This window comes from Hemiscyllium ocellatum, chromosome 24 (assembly GCF_020745735.1).
Source record: "Hemiscyllium ocellatum isolate sHemOce1 chromosome 24, sHemOce1.pat.X.cur, whole genome shotgun sequence".
In the NCBI taxonomy this organism is placed as follows: Eukaryota; Metazoa; Chordata; class Chondrichthyes; order Orectolobiformes; family Hemiscylliidae; genus Hemiscyllium; species Hemiscyllium ocellatum.
Window position 1 is genome coordinate 26,658,825 of NC_083424.1, and position 23,031 is coordinate 26,681,855.

At 37.5% G+C, this 23,031-nt stretch overlaps 1 protein-coding gene across 4 annotated transcripts in view; it reads left to right on the forward strand.

Annotated features, from left to right (window-relative positions):
- Nucleotides 1-23,031, forward strand: part of atxn2 (ataxin 2) — a 103,847-nt gene that overhangs the window by 51,865 nt on the left and 28,951 nt on the right. For 3 of the 4 annotated variants that reach the window (XM_060843605.1, XM_060843606.1, XM_060843607.1), the window contains 5 exons: nt 10,247-10,368; nt 11,173-11,264; nt 11,879-12,076; nt 14,753-14,931; nt 19,917-20,093. In XM_060843605.1, the coding sequence (XP_060699588.1) occupies nt 10,247-10,368; nt 11,173-11,264; nt 11,879-12,076; nt 14,753-14,931; nt 19,917-20,093 (768 nt within the window). Of the gene's footprint in view, nt 1-10,246; nt 10,369-11,172; nt 11,265-11,878; nt 12,077-14,752; nt 14,932-17,304; nt 17,515-19,916; nt 20,094-23,031 lie in introns of all 4 variants that reach the window. The other variant, XM_060843608.1, reaches the window with a different exon arrangement.

The following is a 23,031-nucleotide window of genomic DNA, read 5'->3' on the forward strand; positions in this document are numbered from 1 at the left end:
GAAGCTATTCCTGCTCAATGGAAAAAAGGGGCATAGATGTGCCATCTAACCAAGGATGATGTGAGAGTGGGGGGAGAACGGGACATCTTTTTCACACAGAAATTAGTTAGGAAATGGAATGCACTATCTGGAAACTTGGTGGAGGAAGTTCAGTTGGGTAATTTGAGGGGGCATTGGGTGGTTATTTTGGATAGAGTTGGTGTGCAGAGATATGGGGAAAAGGCAAGAGTTTGGCATTAAGTAATAAAATGGTGGAGATACAATGGGCCAAATGACATCTTAGTGCAGTTAAACATTTGAGATTTTTTTTTGATTGAGATATTGCTGAAATGTTACAGAAATGTAAGAGGTCATAGAAAATAAACTATATTGGAAACCTGTTAGGATTTTTTTGATGAGAAAAGCTTAAGTAATGATGTGGGCCCAATACATATAATAGAAATGAAGCTTTAACCAAACTGGTGAGAACGTATTAGTCGTCCAGTTTTGAGAACACTTTACACAACATTTAATCAGTTTCAACACAAACATGGTAGAGTTATTTAAATGGTGAAGGATTGAGGAATGATGTACAAAGGGACTTGGTTGTCCTTGTACACTAATCATTGAAATGAAACTGGTGGATGCAGCAAGTAGTTGAGAAGACACATAATATGTTGGGCTTCATCGCACAAGGGTTTGAGTACAAGAACAAGAATGTACAGCTGGAGCAAGACAGGCCCTTGAGACTACACCTAGAGTATTGTGTGCAGGTTTAGTCTGTTAACTAAAAGAGGATGTATTTATCTTAGGTTGAGTGCAATCAGTGTTCACTAGACTTGGAAAGGCTGGTTTGTTTAATGAGTGATTGGGTTGAAAGGGCTGCATTCACAGGAATTTGCAAGAAAGTGAGTATCTCATTTAAACAAAATACTGAAAGGTTTGGAACGACTGAATGTAGGAATGATATTTCCTCATTTGAATGTATACAATAAGGGGTCACAATTTCAAGAAAGGTGTCATGCCAGTTAGCACTAAAATGGGAAGTTTCTTCACTTGGACAGCAGTGAACCTGTGGAATTCTCTACCATAGAAGGCTGTGGAGTCAAAGCCACTGCATGTGTTTAAGAAATAAATGACTTCTAGAAGCTGAAGGTGCCAAAATGTATTGTGGTAAAGTGTTGAGATAAGGATCAGCCATGATCATGTTGAATGGTAATTTACAAAGTGCATTTCACCTTGCAGTTTGGCTGATCTTATAAATTTACAGACTGGGCACTTAATTTACTATTTTTTTCCAAAAAGAAAAACCAAAATCAGTTTGAGATTGCAGTTTAACTGCAAAATCTTTCAGCATCTGTTTGCTTTTAAGTGTTGTTCTCAGAATGTGTGCACCACTGACTTGTTTGACCAACTTGGTAGCGAATGAGTTTTTAATATGCTTTTAGTTGGTGGAAAGACGAGATTGCAAAGTACTGTTCAATTATACTTTGATCTTAAAAATACAGGCTGTGTATTTTAATTTGCTACTTTTAATGTTTGATAGCATTCACATCCTATAATTCTGTGGATAACCATTTTAAACTCTAGGTATGTCTATCTTCCATTTATTAGGAAGGCAGGGATGACAGTCAAAAAGTGTTGAGGAATATAAGCTACAAAGTCACTACCACCTGGGTTTTTCATCCACTGACTTGAATGGGCAGAGAAACTATCCCTGTGGACTGAAACCACCCCAAATCACACCTCTGCCAAGTCTTCAATATTAAATGGTTATTTTAATAAATAAATTGAATTTTAAAAATCTAGCTACTCTGCAATGGAGTGCAACAGTCACTCCACATTTTCTAGTAAAGAATTTTAAGGTAAAAGAAGTAACTGATTTAACTAACAAATTTAGAAACGGAAAATAGGAGCAGAAGTAGGCCATTTAGCCTTTCAAACCTGTTCTACCAGTCATCATGATCAGGGTTAATTCTATATCTCAATGACATATTCCTGCTCTATACCCAAACCAGTTTCTTTCTTAAATATGCATGTTGCTTCCTCCAGTCTCTGCTGTCCATGTACTGCTACAATGCTGTTTTAAAAATTCTAGGACGTAGCTATGTACAATGAATGGTGAATGGCAGGAGAGGACCGTGCAGCTGTGACCCAACATTTTCTGTTGAAGGCTTTGAGGTGTGTGTTGAAGGAGACTTCATATCTTGCTGCATTGCATCTGTAACAATCTTACAAGTGGTGAAAGTTCATGGGTTGCTGATCTAGAAGACTGCTTTGTTGTAGATGGTGCTGAGCTATTTGAGTGTTGCAAATAATGAAAATTTCAACACATGCTTGGTTTCTAGGCAAGATGAGCCCGCAAGATGTTAATGGTTGGTGATGTATCTTGGTAATACCATTTTAGCGAGGTGGTTCCACTTTTGTTGTATTGGAAGTGTGTTTTCTGGCATTTGTGTAGTTTGAATGTGCTTTGCCACTGCATGCTGTACTGAACTTGTGAGCAACCGCAGACTGTTTCATTATTTGGGACAGTCAGAATTTACAATGCAACCAGCAAATGTCTCACTTCTAACTTTGAAGAAAAGTAGTGACTAGCCAGCTAAAAATGTAACCCTGAAGAAATACTGCAGCAGTTTCCAAATATAGGTGATCGAAAACAGTCATGCTGCATTATTGTTAGAGGTAGATATATCTGGGCCTATTTAAATTACTTGGATTTGATGCATTTGGAATATATTAGTGAAGCAACTTAATAGAGTTATCTATTCCCTCCCTCTTTCAATTTGGCTGGAAAATTAGAAACCTAATTGATAGCTTTTATCATTTTTCAATTTTTCAGCATGTAGCAGTAATGTCATAAAAATTGCAGAATCATGGTTGTTTTTTCTTTTACAAATGCATAAGTGAAGTACCTATGTCCCAAATCCAGTTGTACTATATGAAATTTGTTGGACTCCATTTTGAAATCAATTTTCACAAATTGATCATTTTCTTGTTTGACCCTTAAAAGAATAGTTTGTATTAAAAAAACTAACTGGTTTATTAGAAGCTATCAAATTTTCTAAGAATTTCGTGTAGAAGTTGTAGTGAATGAAAAATCCAACGATCAACAGTCTTGCGATTTGGATTGGTCCATACAATGAATGTTGATTCTCTGACAGCTGAGCAAACAGCAGACAAACAATAAATGCTGGAAATCACAGCAGGTCAGACAGCATCCATGAAGAGAGATCAAGCTAATGTTTCGAGTCTAGGTGACTCTACAGAGCTGATGTGAAGTGTGGAGGGGTGAGCATATGTGAAGTAGTTTTGGGCGGGTGATGGTATGGGGGCACTATGGTAGACCCATTCCTCCCCCTTCTTCTCTCTCCTCTTTCCCCCCCCCCCCCCCCCCCCCCCCAGCCCCCAAACCTGTAGCATAAATGCTATCCCCTCCACATCTCACTTCAGTTCTGATGAAGAGTCATCTAGACTCGAAACATAAGCTTGCACTGTTTCCATTGATGGTTTCTGACCTGCTGTGATCTTCAGCACTAGCGACTTGTGAGAAGGGTTTTAGCTCAGGTTGATAATTATGTAAGTTAGCTCGCTGAGTTTGAAGGATTCTTTTCAAACATTTCGTCACCATAGTAGGTGAGAGTCTCTGAAGGGCTGGTGCTATATCCTGCCTATTTATAGGTTTTGGTTTCTTAAGGTGGGTGATGTCATTTCCAGCTCTATTATTTTCAAGGGAAGGTAGATAGGATCTAAATCGATGTGTTTATTGATGGAGTTCTGGTTAGAATGCCACGCCTCTAAATCTCATGTGCGTTTTTGTTTTGCCTGTCCTAGGGCTGTATGTGTTGTCCCAGCCAAAGTCATTATATGTATAGAAACTAGTGATAGTCGGTCGTGTCTTTTGGTGGCCAGTTGGTGTTCATGTATCTTAATGGCTAGTTTCCTGCTAGTTTTTCTGATGTAGTGTTTTTTAAAACCATTTTTGCATGGTATCTTGTAAATGATGTTAGATTTGCGGGTAGTAACTTCATTTGTTGCTGATTGTGTGTTTGTGGACTACCATGATGCCAAAGGGTCTGAGTGGTTTGGAAGTCATTTCTGATATGTCTTTGATGTAAGTTAAAGTGGCTATAGTTTTTGGTTGCGTTATGTCTACTTGTTTGGGTTCGCTTCTGAGGAAGTGGCAGGCTGTGTTTATTGGGTACCTGTTTCTTGAAAACTTATAGATATTTTTCTTCTTTTTGTAGTTCTCGGGTGCTGCAGTGTGATGTAGCTCGTTGAAATAATGTCTTGAAACAGCTCTGTTTATGGGTGTTGGGATGATTTGTTTCTGAAGTTAAGTATTTGGTATATGTTTGTTTTTCTATAGACGCTGGTTTGAAGCTGTCTGTTAATTGTATGTTCAACTGTTAAGTCTAGAAATGGGAGCCTGTTGTCGTTCTCCTCTTTTGTGAATTTTATGCCAGTCAGAATATTGTTTATGGTTTTGTATGTTTCCTCTAATTTGTTCCGTTTCGTGATCACAAAGCTGTCATCTAGCGAGTTTTAAGAAGATTTATAGCTCAGGTTGAGGTACTGGATGTAAGTTTGCTTGCAGAGCTGGAAGGTTCATGGGATGGAAGAGTAGTTAACAAATTATATTAAAAAGCTGTGAAAAATACCTTAATCACAAATTAATGAATACTGCATCATAACTTGAGACTCAATATTCTTTGGACTGAATAGGTTTATTTAGCTCAGAAGATTGAGAACGCAAAACAACAAACGATAAGCTTCTCAAAAGGGTCTTGGACCAATTAAGGTCAAACGGTAGATTAATAAAGTGTACAGGTCTCTGGTGAAGCACTGGTGGTGTGGCCCGCTTTTTATTTGTGTTAAGGTTTCCTTGGGTGGTTGATGTCATTTCTTCTTTTTCTCAGGGTGGTAAGTGGTGGTACCCCCTGAGAAAAAGAATTGGAAATGATGCCGCCGTCACAAGGAAACCGAAACACACACAGCAGGCCATACCACCAGTGCTTCACTGGAGGCTCACCAATGATGTTACCTAGTATGGTGATGAAACGTCTGAAAATGATTCTACCAGCTCAGTGAGCAAACTTGCATCTAGAAGGTGTCATCAATGGAGTGGACTCAAAGTTTGGGTTGGATAGTTGGGAGGGAAACTTGAACAAGTCTCTGCATTACTGCTTCTGCTATTAGCCCTGATACTGGTGATCCTATAAGTGTTCTGTCGACTTGTTTGTAGGTTTTGCTATTGAATGTGAAGTGAATGGTGATGCACAGGTCCACTAGCTTGAGGATGTTGTCTTTGAAGTTGATGCTGTTTGGTGTTTGAGGTCCTTGTTTTCCTAGTAGTGATGCCAGTGTTTCGTTGGCCAGGTTGATGTCAGTTGATGCGAAAAGGGGCATTCTAACCAGAACTCCATCAATAAACACTGATTTAGATCCTATCTACCTGCCCTTGAAAAGAAAAAAAACAAATGGCATTACCCACCTTAAGAAACCAAGACACTATAAAGAGAGAGAGGCAGAACATAGCACCAGTGTTTCACTGGAAACTCTCACTAATGATGTTACCTAGTATGGTGACAAAACATTTGAAAACAAACCTTCAAGCTCAGTGAGCTAACTTACATATCTCCAACATTTGTTGTTTTCACTACAGAGTCCAGCATCTGCAGTAATTTGCTCCTAGATAGGCAAACAACTGTTGGTTCATATCTTCATGTTTCAGATCAATTTTCGCTTGTTATTTTTGTCATCTGTCCGTCTCTGTCACCCCCCCCCCTCCCCTGGTCGTCTCCTCCCCACCCCCTCAGTTGTCTCCTCCTCTCCCCCCTCTCTCTCCCCCCCCCTCAGTTGTCTCCTCCTCTTCCCCCTCTCTCCCCCCCCTCCCTTTCTCTCTTCTCCCCCCCTCCCTTTCTCTCCTCTTCTCTCCCCCCACCCCACCCATCTCCTTTCTCTCCCACTCTGTCCCTTTCTTTATTTCTTTGTCCTTCACTTTGCCTGGATCCCTGCTCACTGATATCTTCCCCACCCACTCCAACACTTGTCTACTTGTGTTCACTCTGCTTCACATTGCAATATGCTATTAGGAAACTTGTTTTAATATGCTGTGATCACTGCTGTGACATTAGTAGAAAGTGGAAAAACTGTTTCCTGCATGATCATCTTCTCACTTTGACCCCATCCACAATAGTTTTAGTAAGTCTGTGTCACAGTTAAGTATATCTGCCTGGCAGGTTATTCATAATCCTTAAAATGTTTGTTTACTGATTATTGTTTCTTTTTTCCACCTTCTCTTTCTGATCTCTGTAGTTCCATCTGAAACAGGTAATTCTGATGTTTACTTTGTTTTTCTACCATATATGTATATTAACACTGTCCCATTTATTTCAAACTGACTCTAAGCTTAACACCTGCTTGTGACCTATGTTAAACTGGCAGTGCATCTTTGAAAAAATGGCATGTTAAAATTCAAGTGGTGCTCAAAGCTACTAAATATAGTCAATAACTGCTTTAAGAACAATCATTTGGATTTTTAGTCTGAACTGATTTTAATTTATTGGGAAATGTATGTGGAATCAACTTCACCTTAGTGCACATCAAGTTAAAACTGGAGTGGTGTGTGTGTGTGTGTGTGTGTGTGTGTGTGTGTGTGTGTGTGTGTGTGTGTGTGTGTGTGTAATAAAACTGTGCATTTGTTTGTATAAATATTATATGTTACTTCCAATAACAAAGTTATAAGTAGGAAACAACTTCCAATTTAATGAGCAATTCCTTGCAGTTGATTTATTCTGAATTTCTGATTGAGCAACAAGAACTATTTTAATTTGATAAGCTGAAAAGGAGTTTATTTTTAGATTATTGATTTTCCTCAAAGCAGCGCATTTTTACAAAAATTTACAACAGCTTCATACTGGTAGTGGCATTTACAAATCCCATGACATTTGTCAAATTGTATTAGCAATTCAAATAAAAAATTTGATGTGAATTTAAGCATTATCAGCATTTAGCTGGGGAATATAGAAACAATGCAGCAACGTTTCTGCATCTTGAAAAAAATCTTTAAATCTCAGTTTTTCTTATTAAAACTAATGATTAAAAAGAAGAAAAAAAATATTTTGAAATAAATTATAGCATTTCCAGCAAATTTTCTAAACACTCATTGTTTTGATTGTAATGTTATGCTGATAAGTAATAGGTTAATGTGGTTTGCCTAAATGGATTTATTAAAATAAATAACACTCCCTGAAGACCGCTGTTGATTCAGAAAATAGTTTACAAAATCAACTGATTTCTACTACCCAAAAAGAATAGAGACAATTTTTGGAATAAAATCAGTGCTGAAAATGCTCAGCAAAGCTGGTCAGGAATGGATTACCAAGTTGAGTCAAATGTGACTCTTCAGAAGACAAATTATACAATTTGTATGCATTTTCCCAGCAATGGTTAGGGCATTCTAATGTTACTGAAGTGAGACAAAAGGTTTATAGCTTTTTTAGCATGTTCAGTGATTGTACAAATCACATGACTGTTCCTGTAGTATTTCTAAGGGCTTTGCTTTCTGAAGGTGGGAACATAATCAGTAGTTACAATAATAAAGATCATGGGCAATCTCTAGCAGATGAAGTCCATAAAACAGTTGGTCTTATTTAAAGTTACATTGTCACTGTGTAATTTACTATAAACCAAAAATCCTATTTACATGGTTGTTAGAACCACACAAATTCAGTCATGTAGCCCACAGTTAGCTTCCACAGTGCCTTGCTATGCTTTTCACCATCCTGGATCCTTGAGTTTACTGTTGTACAATTACAAATTTAGGTCTCTTTTCATTTTATAAAGTTTTTGTAGCCTGTCATCACAGAATAATACACATAGGATTTCAAGAGTTGTGGGTACTTAGAGGCAAGTGGCACTTTTGTGGGATTTTTTGTTAGTTACGTTGAAAAGTAACAGTAACAGTCAAAGAGGGCGAAGAAGCAAGCAAAAATGAAAGGAAAATCAGTTTTTAGGAACAGAAAATAAGTAACACTGTTTTGAGTGAATAATACAGCCATTCAGGTCATTGATTATTAACAATGTAGTAGTGGTACTGCATGCCTGGAAGAAAATAGCATGTTTGTGACTATCAATCTTTTTTTTAATTTCTGTTTTTTGAAGCAACCTGTTCAGACATGTTATTTCACACCTCTGGAGCAGGTGAGACTTGAACCTAGGCTCCCTGGTCTGGAGTAGGGGCATTACCATTGTGCCACAAAAGAGCCCCTTACTGTGACCATCAATTACTGTTCATATCTATTCTGCCTTGTAACATATATGAACTGTTTGCAACAAATGGTATGGTTTTGCATTTGTGTCTCTGCTTGCCAGAGTTTGTGAAGCAGTCTCCCATGATCCTTATCAAATGTTTCAGGTATGACACTGCTGACAGTTATGACTTCAGTACGCAAGTCTCGAGTAATTCAGTATATTAGAATTAGATGCTTGCCAGATAACCATCCAGCAAAGGAACTGGGGCTATTTTTGGAAGAAGTTTAAAACATTTGTAGGAAATGTTCAAAATTGAGGGGTTTTTAAATGAAGTGAAGAATAAAATTTGCAGGCCAGTAAATATAAACAATGTTTAAACATTCAAAGAAATGAAAGGAGCAGCTATGGAAATTTATTTTAAGCAGTTTAACTGAAATTGATTGAGTTAGAATTCATGACCCTTTTTGATCTGTAAGTGGATAAAATTTGGTAAAATGTTGAGGAGCAGGGGTAGGCAAAGTAATTAGATTGAATAAATAGTTTTTTCAAAGATCTGGCACATTCCTTATAAAAATGAAAAGGCTCTTTTGTATTAGAATATTTTGTGTAGTTATCTCATCTGTTCTGTGGAAACAAGTGATGCATCAAATAAAAATATATCCATGTGTTATGAATAGTTTGTGCCACAAAAGAGCTCCTTTTGTGTTCTGTTACCACAGATGTAAACTGGTATTTTTCCTACCTGCTCTTTCATAGGAAATAGCAGTTTGTTTGATGAACATACTGATTTCCCTTGACTCTATACACACGTAGTTACTAGTATGTTTTGAGCCTTTGTCTGTGAATATGATACATGGATCACCTTTCATTTCCTCGTCTTTGTGCTGAGCCTTGGTAATATGACTAATTGTAGTCCTCTTAAGTGCAGCTCTTACTGAGATCAACTGATGACAATCTAGATCATCCTTGAACTATGCGTTGTTAAATAAATTGTTGATATCTCTGCAATGGCTGCACTTTCTGTACTGTTTCCATCTTAACTGACATTTTGCAAAGTACAAAACGGCAGCTCGATATTTCACTTTTAGGAAGATGGGGATTGTCATCCGAGGTTGCTCTTAGTGTTCTGTAATATGTAGGATCTATCAGCAAAATAGGTCGCATTATTCACTCATCCTGGAGCACTCGGTGATACTCCTGCAAATCTGCAGAAACCAATAGGTGAAAATTCATGCTGTACAAAAAAAGATGGTATGAACTTCAGAGTTGAAATGATCAACTTACAAGAGAGAACTGATTTTGCTTGCTTCATGCATATTTTCCTCAGTCACATGTTCACATCTTGGTTTAGTTATAGTGTATGTGCAGGCACAAGACATATTTAGACAACTGATCAGATCTGATATCATAGATGTAATATTTTAGTATTTTTCAGAATTGCACTTAAACATCTTTTTGTTGAAAGCTTTTGTTGACCCATTTATCTGAGGTATTTCAAGGTTTTAGGCTGCCATTGTGGACAAGTGGGCAGCAGTCTGTTTTTTCAGTCTTTGAGTAACAAATAGAAAGCACATGATTGCAACAATTCATCTCCTTGACCCAACTTTTTCCTATTGGGCCTGCCTTGCTTTCTGCCCAGAATTTCTTGCCTAGCATGGCAATGTTTGGAAACTAAAAGAGATTATAGTCAAACCTGTATCTTCCGTTTGGTAGTATATGTTAATACCCAAGGGCAACCTTTTCACACTCTCTTAAATTTGAGTACATGAAAATTCTAAACGTGAATTTCCTACTGATGCTTAATTTGAAATGCAAGCATTAATTATCACCTGAAAGTGTCTTTTTAGACTTGGTATAAACTTGTTTATCCATTAGCTATTACTGTGGTCTCAAGCTAATATTTTGGAGCAGCATTTGTTTCCATAAAATTAAGTAATTTAGTTGTGAACCTGTTTAAAATTTTGATGCTGCAGATTAATACAATGGTTTTTTAAAAAAAATACTGTTTCAGATGCTTTCACCGATGCTGCCATAGGCTCAAGACTAAATGGTGAACATAAAGACAAAGATCTAGAACCATGGGATGGTGGTGATGGCACCAATGAAGATTTGGAAGCTCTGGAATCAGACGTGGTAAGTTCTTTCAATTCTGAATTTAGATAACGACCAAAAAAAAACCAAAATATATTAAGTTGTTTCTTACTTGTGTTGTATCATTGTTACCTTTTTTAGGAAGGAAATAACATATTTAGACTGTGGCCAAGCTCTCTGTATAGTTGGCTCACTGTTTTCAATTTGAATCACCTTTGGGAACTAGAAGCCTATTAGCTCTGACATAGTATGAGAGTCATTGTTCAGAAGATATTTGAATGCTTTCCACAAATAAATCTAAGGAGTTATATTTATTTAGTTTTGAAATTAACTGGTGAGTTCTTCAGTTATACAACTTTGTGCAGTTGGAAAAATATTGAATATTCTGCTGCTTGTAGTTTCAGAATTTTTGTGGATGTGTGATACTCTGCTGTAGTTTTACTTAATCTTTAATCCGATGTGCTTGTGAAGCAAACAAGAAGCATTTGAAGTGAATTTCATATAAATCACTGCTACAAGCACAGTCTACATCAGTAATATTACATTGCAGTCCTGTTTTCATTTCAAACTACTGTTGTAGATTTTGCTAGGGACCAAGGAATTAAATGTAACTTGGTGCATGAACATCTTGATCATTTCTTCATTTATGAAGTGATATTTTTGTTGGCTATCAAGAAAGGTATGATCTCCATTTGAGATCATTATTCGGCTGGCCTTTTACTTGTAAACTAATATTTATTAAAAATTGATTATGACACTGAAAGGATGTGTAACCTTTTGTGTTGAAAAATAAGTTGTTGGTACAGTTTCTTGCTGGTTTAAAAAAAATTTTCTTTCTTACCTCAGTCTAATGGTTGGGATCCCAATGATATGTTCAGATTTAATGAGGAAACTTATGGCGTGAGATCCACCTATGACAGTAGTTTATCCTCATATACGTAAGTGCACAGATTTCACTGAACACCTTGGGTAATTATTTGGGTTTCATTATTTATAATGCTGTTAAAGCCTTCCATTTATTTTTTACGCTTTGACAGCTCTTTTCAAGATTTAAAAAATTGAATGTGAATAGCATAGTGGAAAACTGGCTATAAATCCACTTCTTTTCTTTGTCATCATATTTAAAAGAATGATTTTTTTTAAAAAGAAGCTGAAAAAGTTGAGCATAAATTCTATTTGGCTAAAGTAACGTACAACTTCTATTTATATATACCATGGAGCCAGATCTGCTACCCAGTATGACAGGACTCCACTATAATTTCCTGATTGTGAGTGAATGTTAGTTTCACATTTTTTAGCCCCGCTTTACCAGCTTTAAGACAAATATATTTATTATAACCTTTCTATTTTTTTGCCCTATAAAAGGGAATATTCTTAATTTTATACTTTTGTTTTTTGCAGTTCTAACTTTCTTGGTGTTCCTTTGTTTTCTACAGCAATTATTTTTAAAATCAGATTTGCTTCATATTACTTTTAATAGGTCTAAAGATTTTTATCACTTTTTTTTGGTTGTGGTTTTCTCCAACTTATTTTATCTGTGTATCACACATAGAGTACCTTTGGAAAGGGATAATTCTGAAGAATTTTTACGACGTGAAGCTAGAGCAGCTCAACTTGCTGAAGAAATAGAATCAAGTGCCCAATATAAGGCAAGAGTTGCATTAGAAAATGATGAAAGGACAGAAGAGGAGAAATACACGGCTGTACAAAGATCTCCCAATGAAAAAGAGAGCCATGCTGTAACCCCCAGGTACTATCGCACTTTTGTACAGATGTACAAAGTTTAAAAATCTCACATCACCAGGTTATAGTCCACCAGGTTTTATTGGAAGCACACTAGCTTTCGGAGCGACGCTCCTTATACAGATGTTGTATTCTGCAGTGTTTAATTATTGTCAAAAATTCTCTGGGGAATGAAGTGATCAGGATACAATTCAATTCCACATTAAGAATGACATGTTTAGTCCTAAACAAGAATATTAAAGCCAAGTGCAAAGTTATGAATGGAGATCTGCCCAAGGTGGATTGAGTAAATAAACAAAGAAGTATGGGAGTTAATAATAGTGCAGAAACATTTTTTTAATTCAAAATGTTGGGCCTAGCTTTCAGTAACACACAAAAAGATGGAAAATAGAAGGAGTAAGCCATTCAGCCCTCAGATCTTGTTCTGCCTTTCAATAATATAATAGCTTAGGGTGTAGGTTTGCTCGCTGAGCTGTAGGTTTGATATCCATACGTTTCATTACCTACCTAGGTAATATCATCAGTGGCGACCTCCAAGTGAAGCGAAGCTATTGTCTCCTGCTTTCTCTTTATATCTTTCTCCGGATGGGGTTCCTGGGGTTTGTGGTGATGTCATTTCCTGTTTGTTTCCTGAGGGGTTGATAGATGGCATCTAGATCTATGTGTTTGTTTATGGCATTGTGGTTGGAGTGAAAAAAAACACCATTTCGACTGGGACAACACATCTATCCTGGGACAGGCTAAGCAAAGACCTGCCAGAGAATTCCTAGAGGCCTGGCACTCCAACCACAGCACCATAAACAAACACATAAATCTAGATGCCATCTATCAACCCCGCAGAAAACGAACAGGAAATGGCATCACCACAAACTCCAAGAACCCCATCCAGGAGAAAGATACAAATAGAAAGCAGGAGACAACAGCTTCGCTTCACTTGGAGATCGCCACTGATGATATTGCCTAGCCAGGTAATGAAACGTATGGATATCAAACCTACAGCCTAAACCTCAACCTGATCTACAAACCTTGCAAAAATATAATAGCTGATCATCCAACTCGATACACTTTTCCCACTTTCATCCCATATGTTCTGACCCCTTTAATCCTAAGAAGTGTTAAAGGATTGCAAATGGGTTCTGTGGTGTTGAGTCCATTTGTAAGTTGATTTGTGCACATGTTGGAACATGACACAGGATAATATAAACCAGTTGTTTATATGTACAGGCAATGTTTGTATGTTGATCTTTAAAATGACACCCCATGTGGGATCGTATGTAAGCATTTGTAAATTGGAAATCTCTTGTATCTAATCCCTCCTTCAAAACTTAATGTTTTGGCCTCCACCACTTTGTGGCTGATAATTTTAAAGGCTCACCACGCAGAGAGAAGAAATTGCCCCCCCCTGCCCATCTCAGTCTTTACTGGCCTATCCCATATTGTTAAGCAGTGACCTCTGGTTCTGCACCCCCTGAACATCAAGAACATCCTTTCTGCATTGATCCTGTTTAGTCCTGCTAGAGTTTTACAGGTGCCTGAATGATTCCCCTCTCATTCTTCTAAACTCCAACGAATGTAGTCTTAACCAACCAGGTCACTCTTCATAATGTCATCCCTGGAATCAGTCTTGTAAACAGACAGAAAAACCAGCTGGAGAAATCCAGGAAAATTATGATTATAGCCTAAATCTCATGAAGCAAAAGTTTGGCTAAAGCTTAAGCAAAAGTGACCTATCCCAGATTTATTTATTTTGAGGCATGTGAAGAACGCAAGGGGAAATTATACAAGGGGAAATGAAGATCTCCTAGCAGCTTGCCCTGGTTAATATTTCTTCACGTGGAGTATCATCCATCCTGAGAAACAAAGCAAATCATTCAGCCCGTTGAGCTTGCTCCATTATTCAGTGTACCAAGGCTGATCATTTCCTTCAAAGTCTTTTTCCCCACATTATCTCCTTTATCCCTTTATGTAATTCATATTTAGAGATCTGTCAATCTTTGCTCTAAACAGACTTAATGGCTGAGCTTCTACAGCCCTATGGGGAAGAAAATTCATATGATTCTCAACCTTCTAAGTAAAAACAAATCTTGTCTTTGTCCTAAGTGACTATCCTGTTGTTTTGAAACTGACCTCCCCAGTATGATAAAAGTAAAGAGTCAATGATGTATTTATGCATATATGGTTTAAACCAGAATATGATGAAATTTAAAGAATGTATTTTAATCCCTCTATTTGAGTCATCTTGGAGAAATCATTTTGATTATTATAAATGTCAATTTTTTTGTCCTGTACAAAATATACTTATAATCACACATTAAAATAATGTATTACAACAATGATTATCAAGGAAACAAATAATGAAACAATTCTAGGTTTATTCTTTTACATGGTCCTGATAGCCAAAACAGCAGTTAAGAATACAATAATTGTTCTTTTTTGCAATCAGGTGGTAGAAAAGTAACCATTCAAGACTTCATTCCTACTTATCTGAAGGTCAAGTTTGAAAGTTTTGGGTGAAGTTACAACTTGTCTTCCCAATGATTGAATACTCCACCACATCCCCATTCAAATTCACACTTAAGTAATGGTAACTAGAGGGTATATGGTTTAAATGTTCATTTTATGCAGTGCAATATTGCTTAACTATGTTTTATTTTTAGATCAATGATGTTCTTTTTTTATGTAGGGAGAATAAGTACATTCCACCAGGACAAAGGAATAGGGATGGAATGTCTTGGGGAAGTACAAGACAGCATTCACCAAGGATTGGACAGTCCAGCTCGGGCCCACCACCGTCCCGGGCGGGATCTCATACAACGGATTACAGTCCTAATTCTGGGACAGACCAAAGAGTTGTTAATGGAGGCAAGTATTTACCTCAATTTAAGAAGGAGACCTTTATCAAGTATGCTAGTTGTACATGTGGGCAATGCAATCTGAAATTTCACTGGTTCTGCAGTCAGTAGAACCAAAATATTGGAAAATGTATAGATAGGTCTTTTACTTAGTCTGTTAGAAATCCTGAGCCCTTTAAAATGGATGCGGCAGAATGTATTAAGGTTATTAAAATCCATTAATGTATAATTCTGTGTAATTATACAATGATTTTGCGTAAATTTAAATCCAAATTGGTCTCAAGAAAAAGGCTGTTTGGTTTTCACTTGGGGTCAGTGTAGCTCCACAATAGCTGACTTCTTATTTGTATATGGCATGCTTTCTGTAGTACAAGAAGCATTTGAACATATTGATGGAGCTGAGAGGTATGCTTACATCTAGCATGATTATTTATAAATGCACAAGTATAATCCAAGTATAAATGGACAGAAGTACATGGTAAATGTACATTTTTGATATACTCTAAGGACGAGTTTCTGTGCCTATGGTAAACTAAAAGTTCTCTGGAGTGCTCTGTGATTATACATGATATCTTAAAATTTAATTTTCATCGCAGTTGTTTTCAATTATCTGTCCTGAAATTTATTCTTTTGGAATTCCCTCACTTCTCTTGCAAGTACAGTCAAGGTAATTATGAGCCACAAAGGAGTTTTAGCTGAAGTCTTCAGATATATATAAAAAAAACACACATGGCTTTGACTATTTAATGTACATTGTTTTATTGCAGACAAATTAGTGTGCTTTGAAATATTTCAGTACCAAACTGTTTGAAATTAGCTGACTTGCATAACTGAAGTTGCAGTCTGTGAACTTTCAGTGCCATAGACAGCTGCTGTGCAAGATCTGGGAACACCTCAAAATTTTAATTATCCCATAGCCAATTTAATTTGACATGATGATCCATGTGAATTAGAGCACAGTTGGTCATATACCTGAACCTTAAGAGCTTATAAAATTACCGAACAAAATTTATTTGAATTCGCTTTGGTTTCTCAGATATTAAGTAGGCAATATCAAGGGTTGAAAACACAGCAAGCAACAGAAGTAGTTCAATGAAATTGAAGTCTTTATTTAAGCTATTTGTTATAAAGGAACAATATGAGTGAATCTTAATTATGAAATTGGAAAGTCAAATCATCCATCTGTATTCTAATGTTTACAACAATTATTGATTTTTGAGGCTGAGGTGTTTCATTCCTAGGACAAAACACTTTTTTAAAAAAAAACTAGTCTATGAATTTATTGTTGTAACAACTATCCGTTAAAAGGATAATGTATGGCACAGTAGGTTCACCCGTTACAGTTTTGTGTCAAGTAACTGCCTTTCATCCATTAAGAATGAAGCACAGCATTTAGAATTCATTTTTATTTGTTATTCACAAGACGGCTGATTTGAGAATTAGGAAAAAAAAGACCACCAGTTGGAACATTGATAAATTGGGAACCGAAGTGGATGCAGCTTTTCTTCACATTTTGGTTATGTCAGATGGTGTGGAGTATTTTATTTTGGTATTAAGAACATGAATTGAGGTGTTCTATGCTTTATTGTTGGCAGTCTTAGCCTGCTGAGCTCTAAACCGTTAACTTAGAGTTGTTTCGTCCTCTCTCATTGCAGTTTTGTAACTTCTAAATATTGTTAGCAAAATAAAAAATTACATTGATAACACTTGCCGCTTACACTAAAAAAAACACTTCGGCATTTTTTTGTATTCTACATTTGCCATCAGTTGAAGGAACTTAGCAATCACTATTATTCAGTACCCGTTTGTAGAGACCATTTTTCCATGATCTCCCAAATTTCTGTGATAATGAATATCTCTCCTAATTAACAAACATTGATTTGTGTATTTACAGTACTGAATCCAGTGATATTTTGTGTAGCCAAATGTTACTGCAAATACAATATTTCTTAAATATTTTTATAGAACGTTTTTAACATATCACATTGTGTGGTTCATGAAACACGACTTAAAAAAGCACCTCAGAACAAGGAAAAAAAGTCAGATTATGACTGATTTATTAAGTATGGAAGTCTTAATGCACATTAGAAGTGCTTGCTTTTAAAACCCATCTTGCTTCCATTTTAAAATAAATTAAAAGCTCTGTGTTGCTTCCCAAAAAAGCTGAGATACAGATATTTTAAAACACTCACTTTTCTCTCCTTGTGCCAGTATACTGTGTATACTGCATTTATTTTTAAATGTGCAATGTTTTGAAATGTTGACAAAAATTGTGAATTATTTTATTATTTATTGTCTTGTGAAGTGTATATAATTTTTTTTGTTACTTATTCCCATATTTTTCTTTAGTTTTTACTTTCCTTTATATCATTTGTTCTGTCAGGTGTTGCCTGGCCTTCGCCTTGCCCATCTCCTTCCTCACGCCCACCTTCTCGCTATCAGTCAGCTCCCAACTCTCTTCCACCTCGGGCAGCCACTCCTACCAGGCCGCCCTCCAGGCCCCCTTCACGGCCTTCAAGGCCTCCGTCTCACCCCTCTGCTCATGGTTCTCCAGCTCCTGTCTCTACTATGCCTAAACGCATGTCTTCAGAAGGTACCACAGTTAGTCCTTCCATATATGTTTGTTCAATTTCTTTGTTGTATAATATTCTATTTTATTTCTTAACTTGCAACATGTATGACATTTGAAAGCTAAGCATGTTTAATCCTTCTTGCTTGCTATTACCGTGTCCGTAACCAGCTTTCTTGAAATACATATCTTTATCATCGGAAATGAGCATTTATATAAATATGTATTTAAGACGGTTGTGTGAGATGATCAATGGTTGCATGTTGCTTACGCAACTTGCCTTGAAAAATTAATTACCTAAAATCCAACGGGCTTCTTCTGACATTCAAGTAAGATTATTTTAATGTGACACTGATTGTGAGACTTAATCATTTATGCTATGTGCAAGTTCGTTTAGTGGTGGAAATTGTGTATAACTGTCTCAACAGCAAGTGATCAGAGATCGTTGCTTCATAAACTAATCAGTGACCAGTCCAGTTTGGCATGCAACTTCCGCTTTTCAAAAAAGTACCTTGGACACTTCATTTTGTAGAATTAGCCATTATTTTAATGTTTAGGTATTGTCAGGAATAAAAACATTCAAAAGGATCTAAATAAAATTTTACACTACTTTAGGATCTACCTCATTTCTCCCAAATTTTATGCAATTAATTCTAAAGTGATGCAATTTATTTAACCACTTATTAAACTAACCACTTCATAGGAATTTCCGCTGTAACATTCTGAACATTTCCTCGAGCGGCAATGACGATGAGAATTTAAACACAAAGCCAAACCAAAGGACTGTGCTGGAAATGAAACAAAAATATTAAAACACTGGCTTGCTCAGCATGCTGGGCAGCATCTATATAGAGAAACATTAAACATTTTATTCTGAAGCAAAAACTTTTTCTCAGAGATGTTACTTTTTAGGTTTAAAGTTTTTAATTGAAAATGTTAGCTGGCTGACCTCAATAGGCCTTCAATCATAACTGATTGAGCGGATCTGATTATGTAATATTCTCCATGCTACTTGCAGGTTAGCTTAGGTGCAGTCATTTTACATGAATTTGGGTGATCTTGTAACCGTTTGAGCTAAAACTGCTTACAGTGCACTTGTTACTGTTTGTGTGCAAAACTATATTTATTTGTAAAGTTAATATTTTGAGATGTTGCTATGTGGCTGCTTGAGGGGCCAGCTTGTATCACAGCTTTACTGCATGTTTATGGCTGCTTAAGCATTTCTTACATGTGGTATGTCATCGAAACAAATTACCTCTGGACAATTAGAGCCGAAAGGATTTAATGGTTTCTATTCTGAGTACTAAATATTTGAAAATGGTTAATTTTCCAATGGTAAGAAAGACATTTAACTTGGAGATGTAGGGTTATTTATATGTACAACAAGTTGATGCTTGTAGTTGGAGTGAAAGCTTTGCAAACAATATTGAGATTTTTCAGATTGCTGAAGAATCGGTCAAATAGCACATATTCTAAATTGTATAAAGTATTACTCTAAAAAGAGAGCTAATACACCATGTAATTGGTTGTCGGTGCTGTTATACTTCTGAACTGGTGGGGAAGAAAAATTATTTGGTGAGTATCCAGTCCTGATTACAGCTAATTAATGCACTCGCTGAGATGTGCAAATGTATAATAAGTGAGCATAAGAATGGGCTGTACAAGGAATGTTGCTTTCCCATCTACAAACAGGCAGATAGGTCTGTGCCAGTTGCTGTGCAGGGTCAACCATGAAGGTTTCAAGGGTGAGATAACATCCAGCATTTTAATTACTTTACCTATACAAATTTAAGCTCCCTAAAGATTCCCTCAATTATTAATATGAATTATGGACTAGGCGATGATTATAGCAAGCTTTCTGGAGAACGTCACTGAGTCTGAGTCTTTTGTGATTGTTTCATCTGTATACTTTCAGAGCGCTCGATGTAGTAAATAAGAATCATTTGCTTTTCTGCTGAAGTTATTTTCCGTCTCCTGGGCTATGTCCATTTACAGATTTCTATTACCCATTATACTTGGCCATTGAATTTTGAACTTGAGGCCTTTATGATCTATAAGGTGAATTTCACACCTCTGTACTCCCTGTTGACATTACATAAAGTAGGATGCGACGAGTATTTTTGGGGGAAAGAGTCTTGCACAGATCATCCGGGCTAGGCAGCCTATTTCAGTACTGGACATTCTAAGTAAATCTGCAGATTCAGACTTTTTTTAATGGTTCAGATCCGTAAAGAGCAGCAATAAAAGTCTGAGGTTCTACGAACAGTAATGTTATCTTCTGAGCACCCTAATTCTGCAAGCTACATGTGAGTGCAAAGGTATTAGGAAACTCCCAGTCTGTAAGCCTAAACTTGGAGATTATCAGTCTCATTTTGTATGCCATTTTCCATGTATTAATATTAATTGCATTTTGTTTTGTCATCAAGGTCCTCCACGAATGTCTCCGAAGGCACAGCGCCATCCTCGACATAGAGGTCCTTCTGGTCGAACTGGCGTGTCTTCAGGTTCAGATTTCATAGGTCACAATGTGTCTGGAGATATTTCTGCTCCTGTTCCACGAAACAGTCCTTCAGCAGGGACTTGGTCATCTGTAGTCAGCGGAGGTAAATCTATTGAAGTTTGAAATGTTGGATTTAACTCTGTTTTAGGGTTTTTACCTAATCTGGAGGGTTTTTTAAAAACCAGTAACGAATTGCATTTGGCAGTTTTTCTGTATTATTCAGGCAAAAATGGATCACAGAATCAAAGAGGAGCTATTAGAGCAGTGATCAGAGCATTGGCTGAGGAGATTTTCCGTGCAAAAAATGAACGAATAGACAGTTTAGATTTGCCAATTCCAGGCCATTTGGCCTGAGTCAGACAAGAGTTTGGAGGAGGTGGGAGGGGCAATATCATTTAGAGCTAGAGGACTTGAGTGTGGAGCATATAAGGCTAAGAATCAGAGGAATGCACAAGTGTAGATCAGGGAGGGTGAGAGTTACATTGAGAAACAGCATGACGTAGCAATAAGTGTTTGGATGAGTTCGCAGACTGAGGCCAATGAATGACTAACTAGGAGAGCCTCAGGGTGCAGTACGGTCTCACTGTTCAGAAGGGATGCATTCTTGGCAAATGTTGCAAACAATGAAATCACAAGCAGCAAGCATGTTTTATCTGGGAGCCTGAAAGACATTAGACCTGTGATGGAGCATCTCTGAGAGTGTGTGTATAAATTGGGGTGGAAGCTCAATGCCTAAACCACTTGCTTGGGAATTCAAATAGCTCAGCATTCAGCTCGGTGGAAATGGCCAGCATTAAGTTCAAGAGAATAACAACAGTCGCATCTCAGAAAATCATTGGCAAGAAAGGGGTGCTGTTGGGACAATGTTTAAATGATAGTGAATTAGAAAAAGCATTTTTAATAGCTGAAGTAAGCGGGCTAGCCAGCATTTATTGCTATCCCTAATTGCCCTTGAGACGATGGCGGTGAACTGTCTCCTGGAACTACTGCAGTCCGTGGGGAGGCAATTCCAGGATTTTAACCTGCAACACTGAAGGAACGGTGAAATATTTCCAAGTCAGAATGGTGAGTAGCTTGCAGGTGGTTGTGTTCCTATGTATCTACTTCTCCTGTCTTTTCTTGATGGAAGTGATCATAGATTTGGAAGGTGCTATCTAAGGATCTTTGAATTTCTGCAGTGTCTCTTGCTGCTGCAACTGAGCATCTGTGGTGAGGGAATTAATGCTTGTGGATTTGGCACCAAGCATGCTGCTTTGTCCTGGATGGTGTCAAGTTGCTTGAATGTTATTAGAGTTGTGCTCATCCAGGCAAATGGGAAGTATTTCGTCATGTTCCTGACTTGTGCCTTAGAGATGGTGGAGAGGCTTTTGGGAGTCAGGACGTGAGTTACACACCACAGTATTCCTAGTCTGCAACTTTTTCTTTTTGCCACTGCTGTTATATGATGAGTCCAGTTCAGTTTCTGGTCAGTGGTAACCCTAATCATGTTCATTGTGGAGGCTCCACTGATGGTAACATGATTGAATGTTAAGTGTTTAGATTGTCTCTTATTGGTGATGGTCATCGTCTGATGTTTGTGTGACACTCGTGCCACTTGTCCACCCAAGCATGGATATTGTCCAGATCTTGTTGCACCTGAACATGGATTGTTTCAGTATCTGAGGAGTCATGACACGCGCTGAACACTGTGCAATCATTGGTAAACATCCCTACTTCTGACCTTGTGATGGAAGGAAGACCATTGAAGATAGTTGGGCCTAGTCAACTATACTGAGGAATTTCTGCAGAGATGTTCTTGAGCTGACTGACCTCCAACAACCACAGCCACCTTACTGTGTGCCAGGTATGACTCGAACAGAAAATTGGTAGCAGCAAAAATGAGGGAAATTTAGGGCTAATATTCAGTAATATAAGTAATCCAAAGTAAAGGAAGTAAGTTTAAGACATGGCTTAGTTCAATTGAGTGAAATGTGTAGCCTGTAAAAATGTCAAGTATTGGAACTTATTGATGGCCTAGAAAACCACATGTGCTGCCAGCAGTAGAAATTTGTGCATTAGCTTTCAGAGCTTGGGTGGGTGTGGAATCGTTATAGCACATCTGTGAAGCTGTGTTGTGTGGATAGCATGTTCAGTGAGTTGGTCACACAGTAGCTTACAAGTCTGGAGGCAGAAAAGAAACTGGTGACTGCCATACAGTTGGAGAGAAACAAGCTGGCAGTTCTGCTGTCAAATACATTCTCTGTTCTGGAGGTTGCTGGTTCCTCAAGAATTGTCAGAGCCAATTTTAGGGCAGTGTGAATGGTTCAGCTGTACAGGTGGAAGGTGAAAAGCAGTAGTGATTAGGGATTCGTTAATTTGAGGTGCTAGGTAAAGGGGAGACAGATGGATATTTCTGTGGCCATTGACACAACTGCAGGATGTTATGCTGTCTCCCTTGTGTTTGAGAGCGAATTGATGTCAGCACCACATTCTTCTGGGAGGCAGTGAACATCCAGGAGTTGTGGTCTGTTCTGCTCTTTGTACCAGTTGGTACCAATGTGGTCCTGCAGTCAGAATTTAGGGAGCTAGGTTGAACATTATTTGAAAGTACAAACTTTCAAATAAACCTGTTGGATTATAATCTGGTGTGATTTTTAACTTTGTCCACCACAGTCCAACACTGGTGCCTCCACATCATTAGCAATCAGAACCTCAAATGCAGTAACCTCCAGATTGCTCCAGTGAGTCCAGAAATCGAAGAATGAGGCAGGTAAATGAATGGCTGGAAAGATAGTCCAGGAGGGCCTCTGGGCAAAATGGCGCCAGTAAAATTTGGATGTTGCACCCTCACGGAGCTAGGATTGGGTTCCAGAGTTGGGATCATGAGTCAGTATTAGTGCAGAGTACAACACCTCACAAAATACTTAGAGACTGACAGGCAACCACAGTTTAGAGAATAAATTATAAGGTTAAGTTGAGGTAGGTCAGAAAGTACTGAAGTCTAAATCGGAATACTGTCCATGTATGTGAACATAGAATATAATAATAAAAATTGCAAGTTA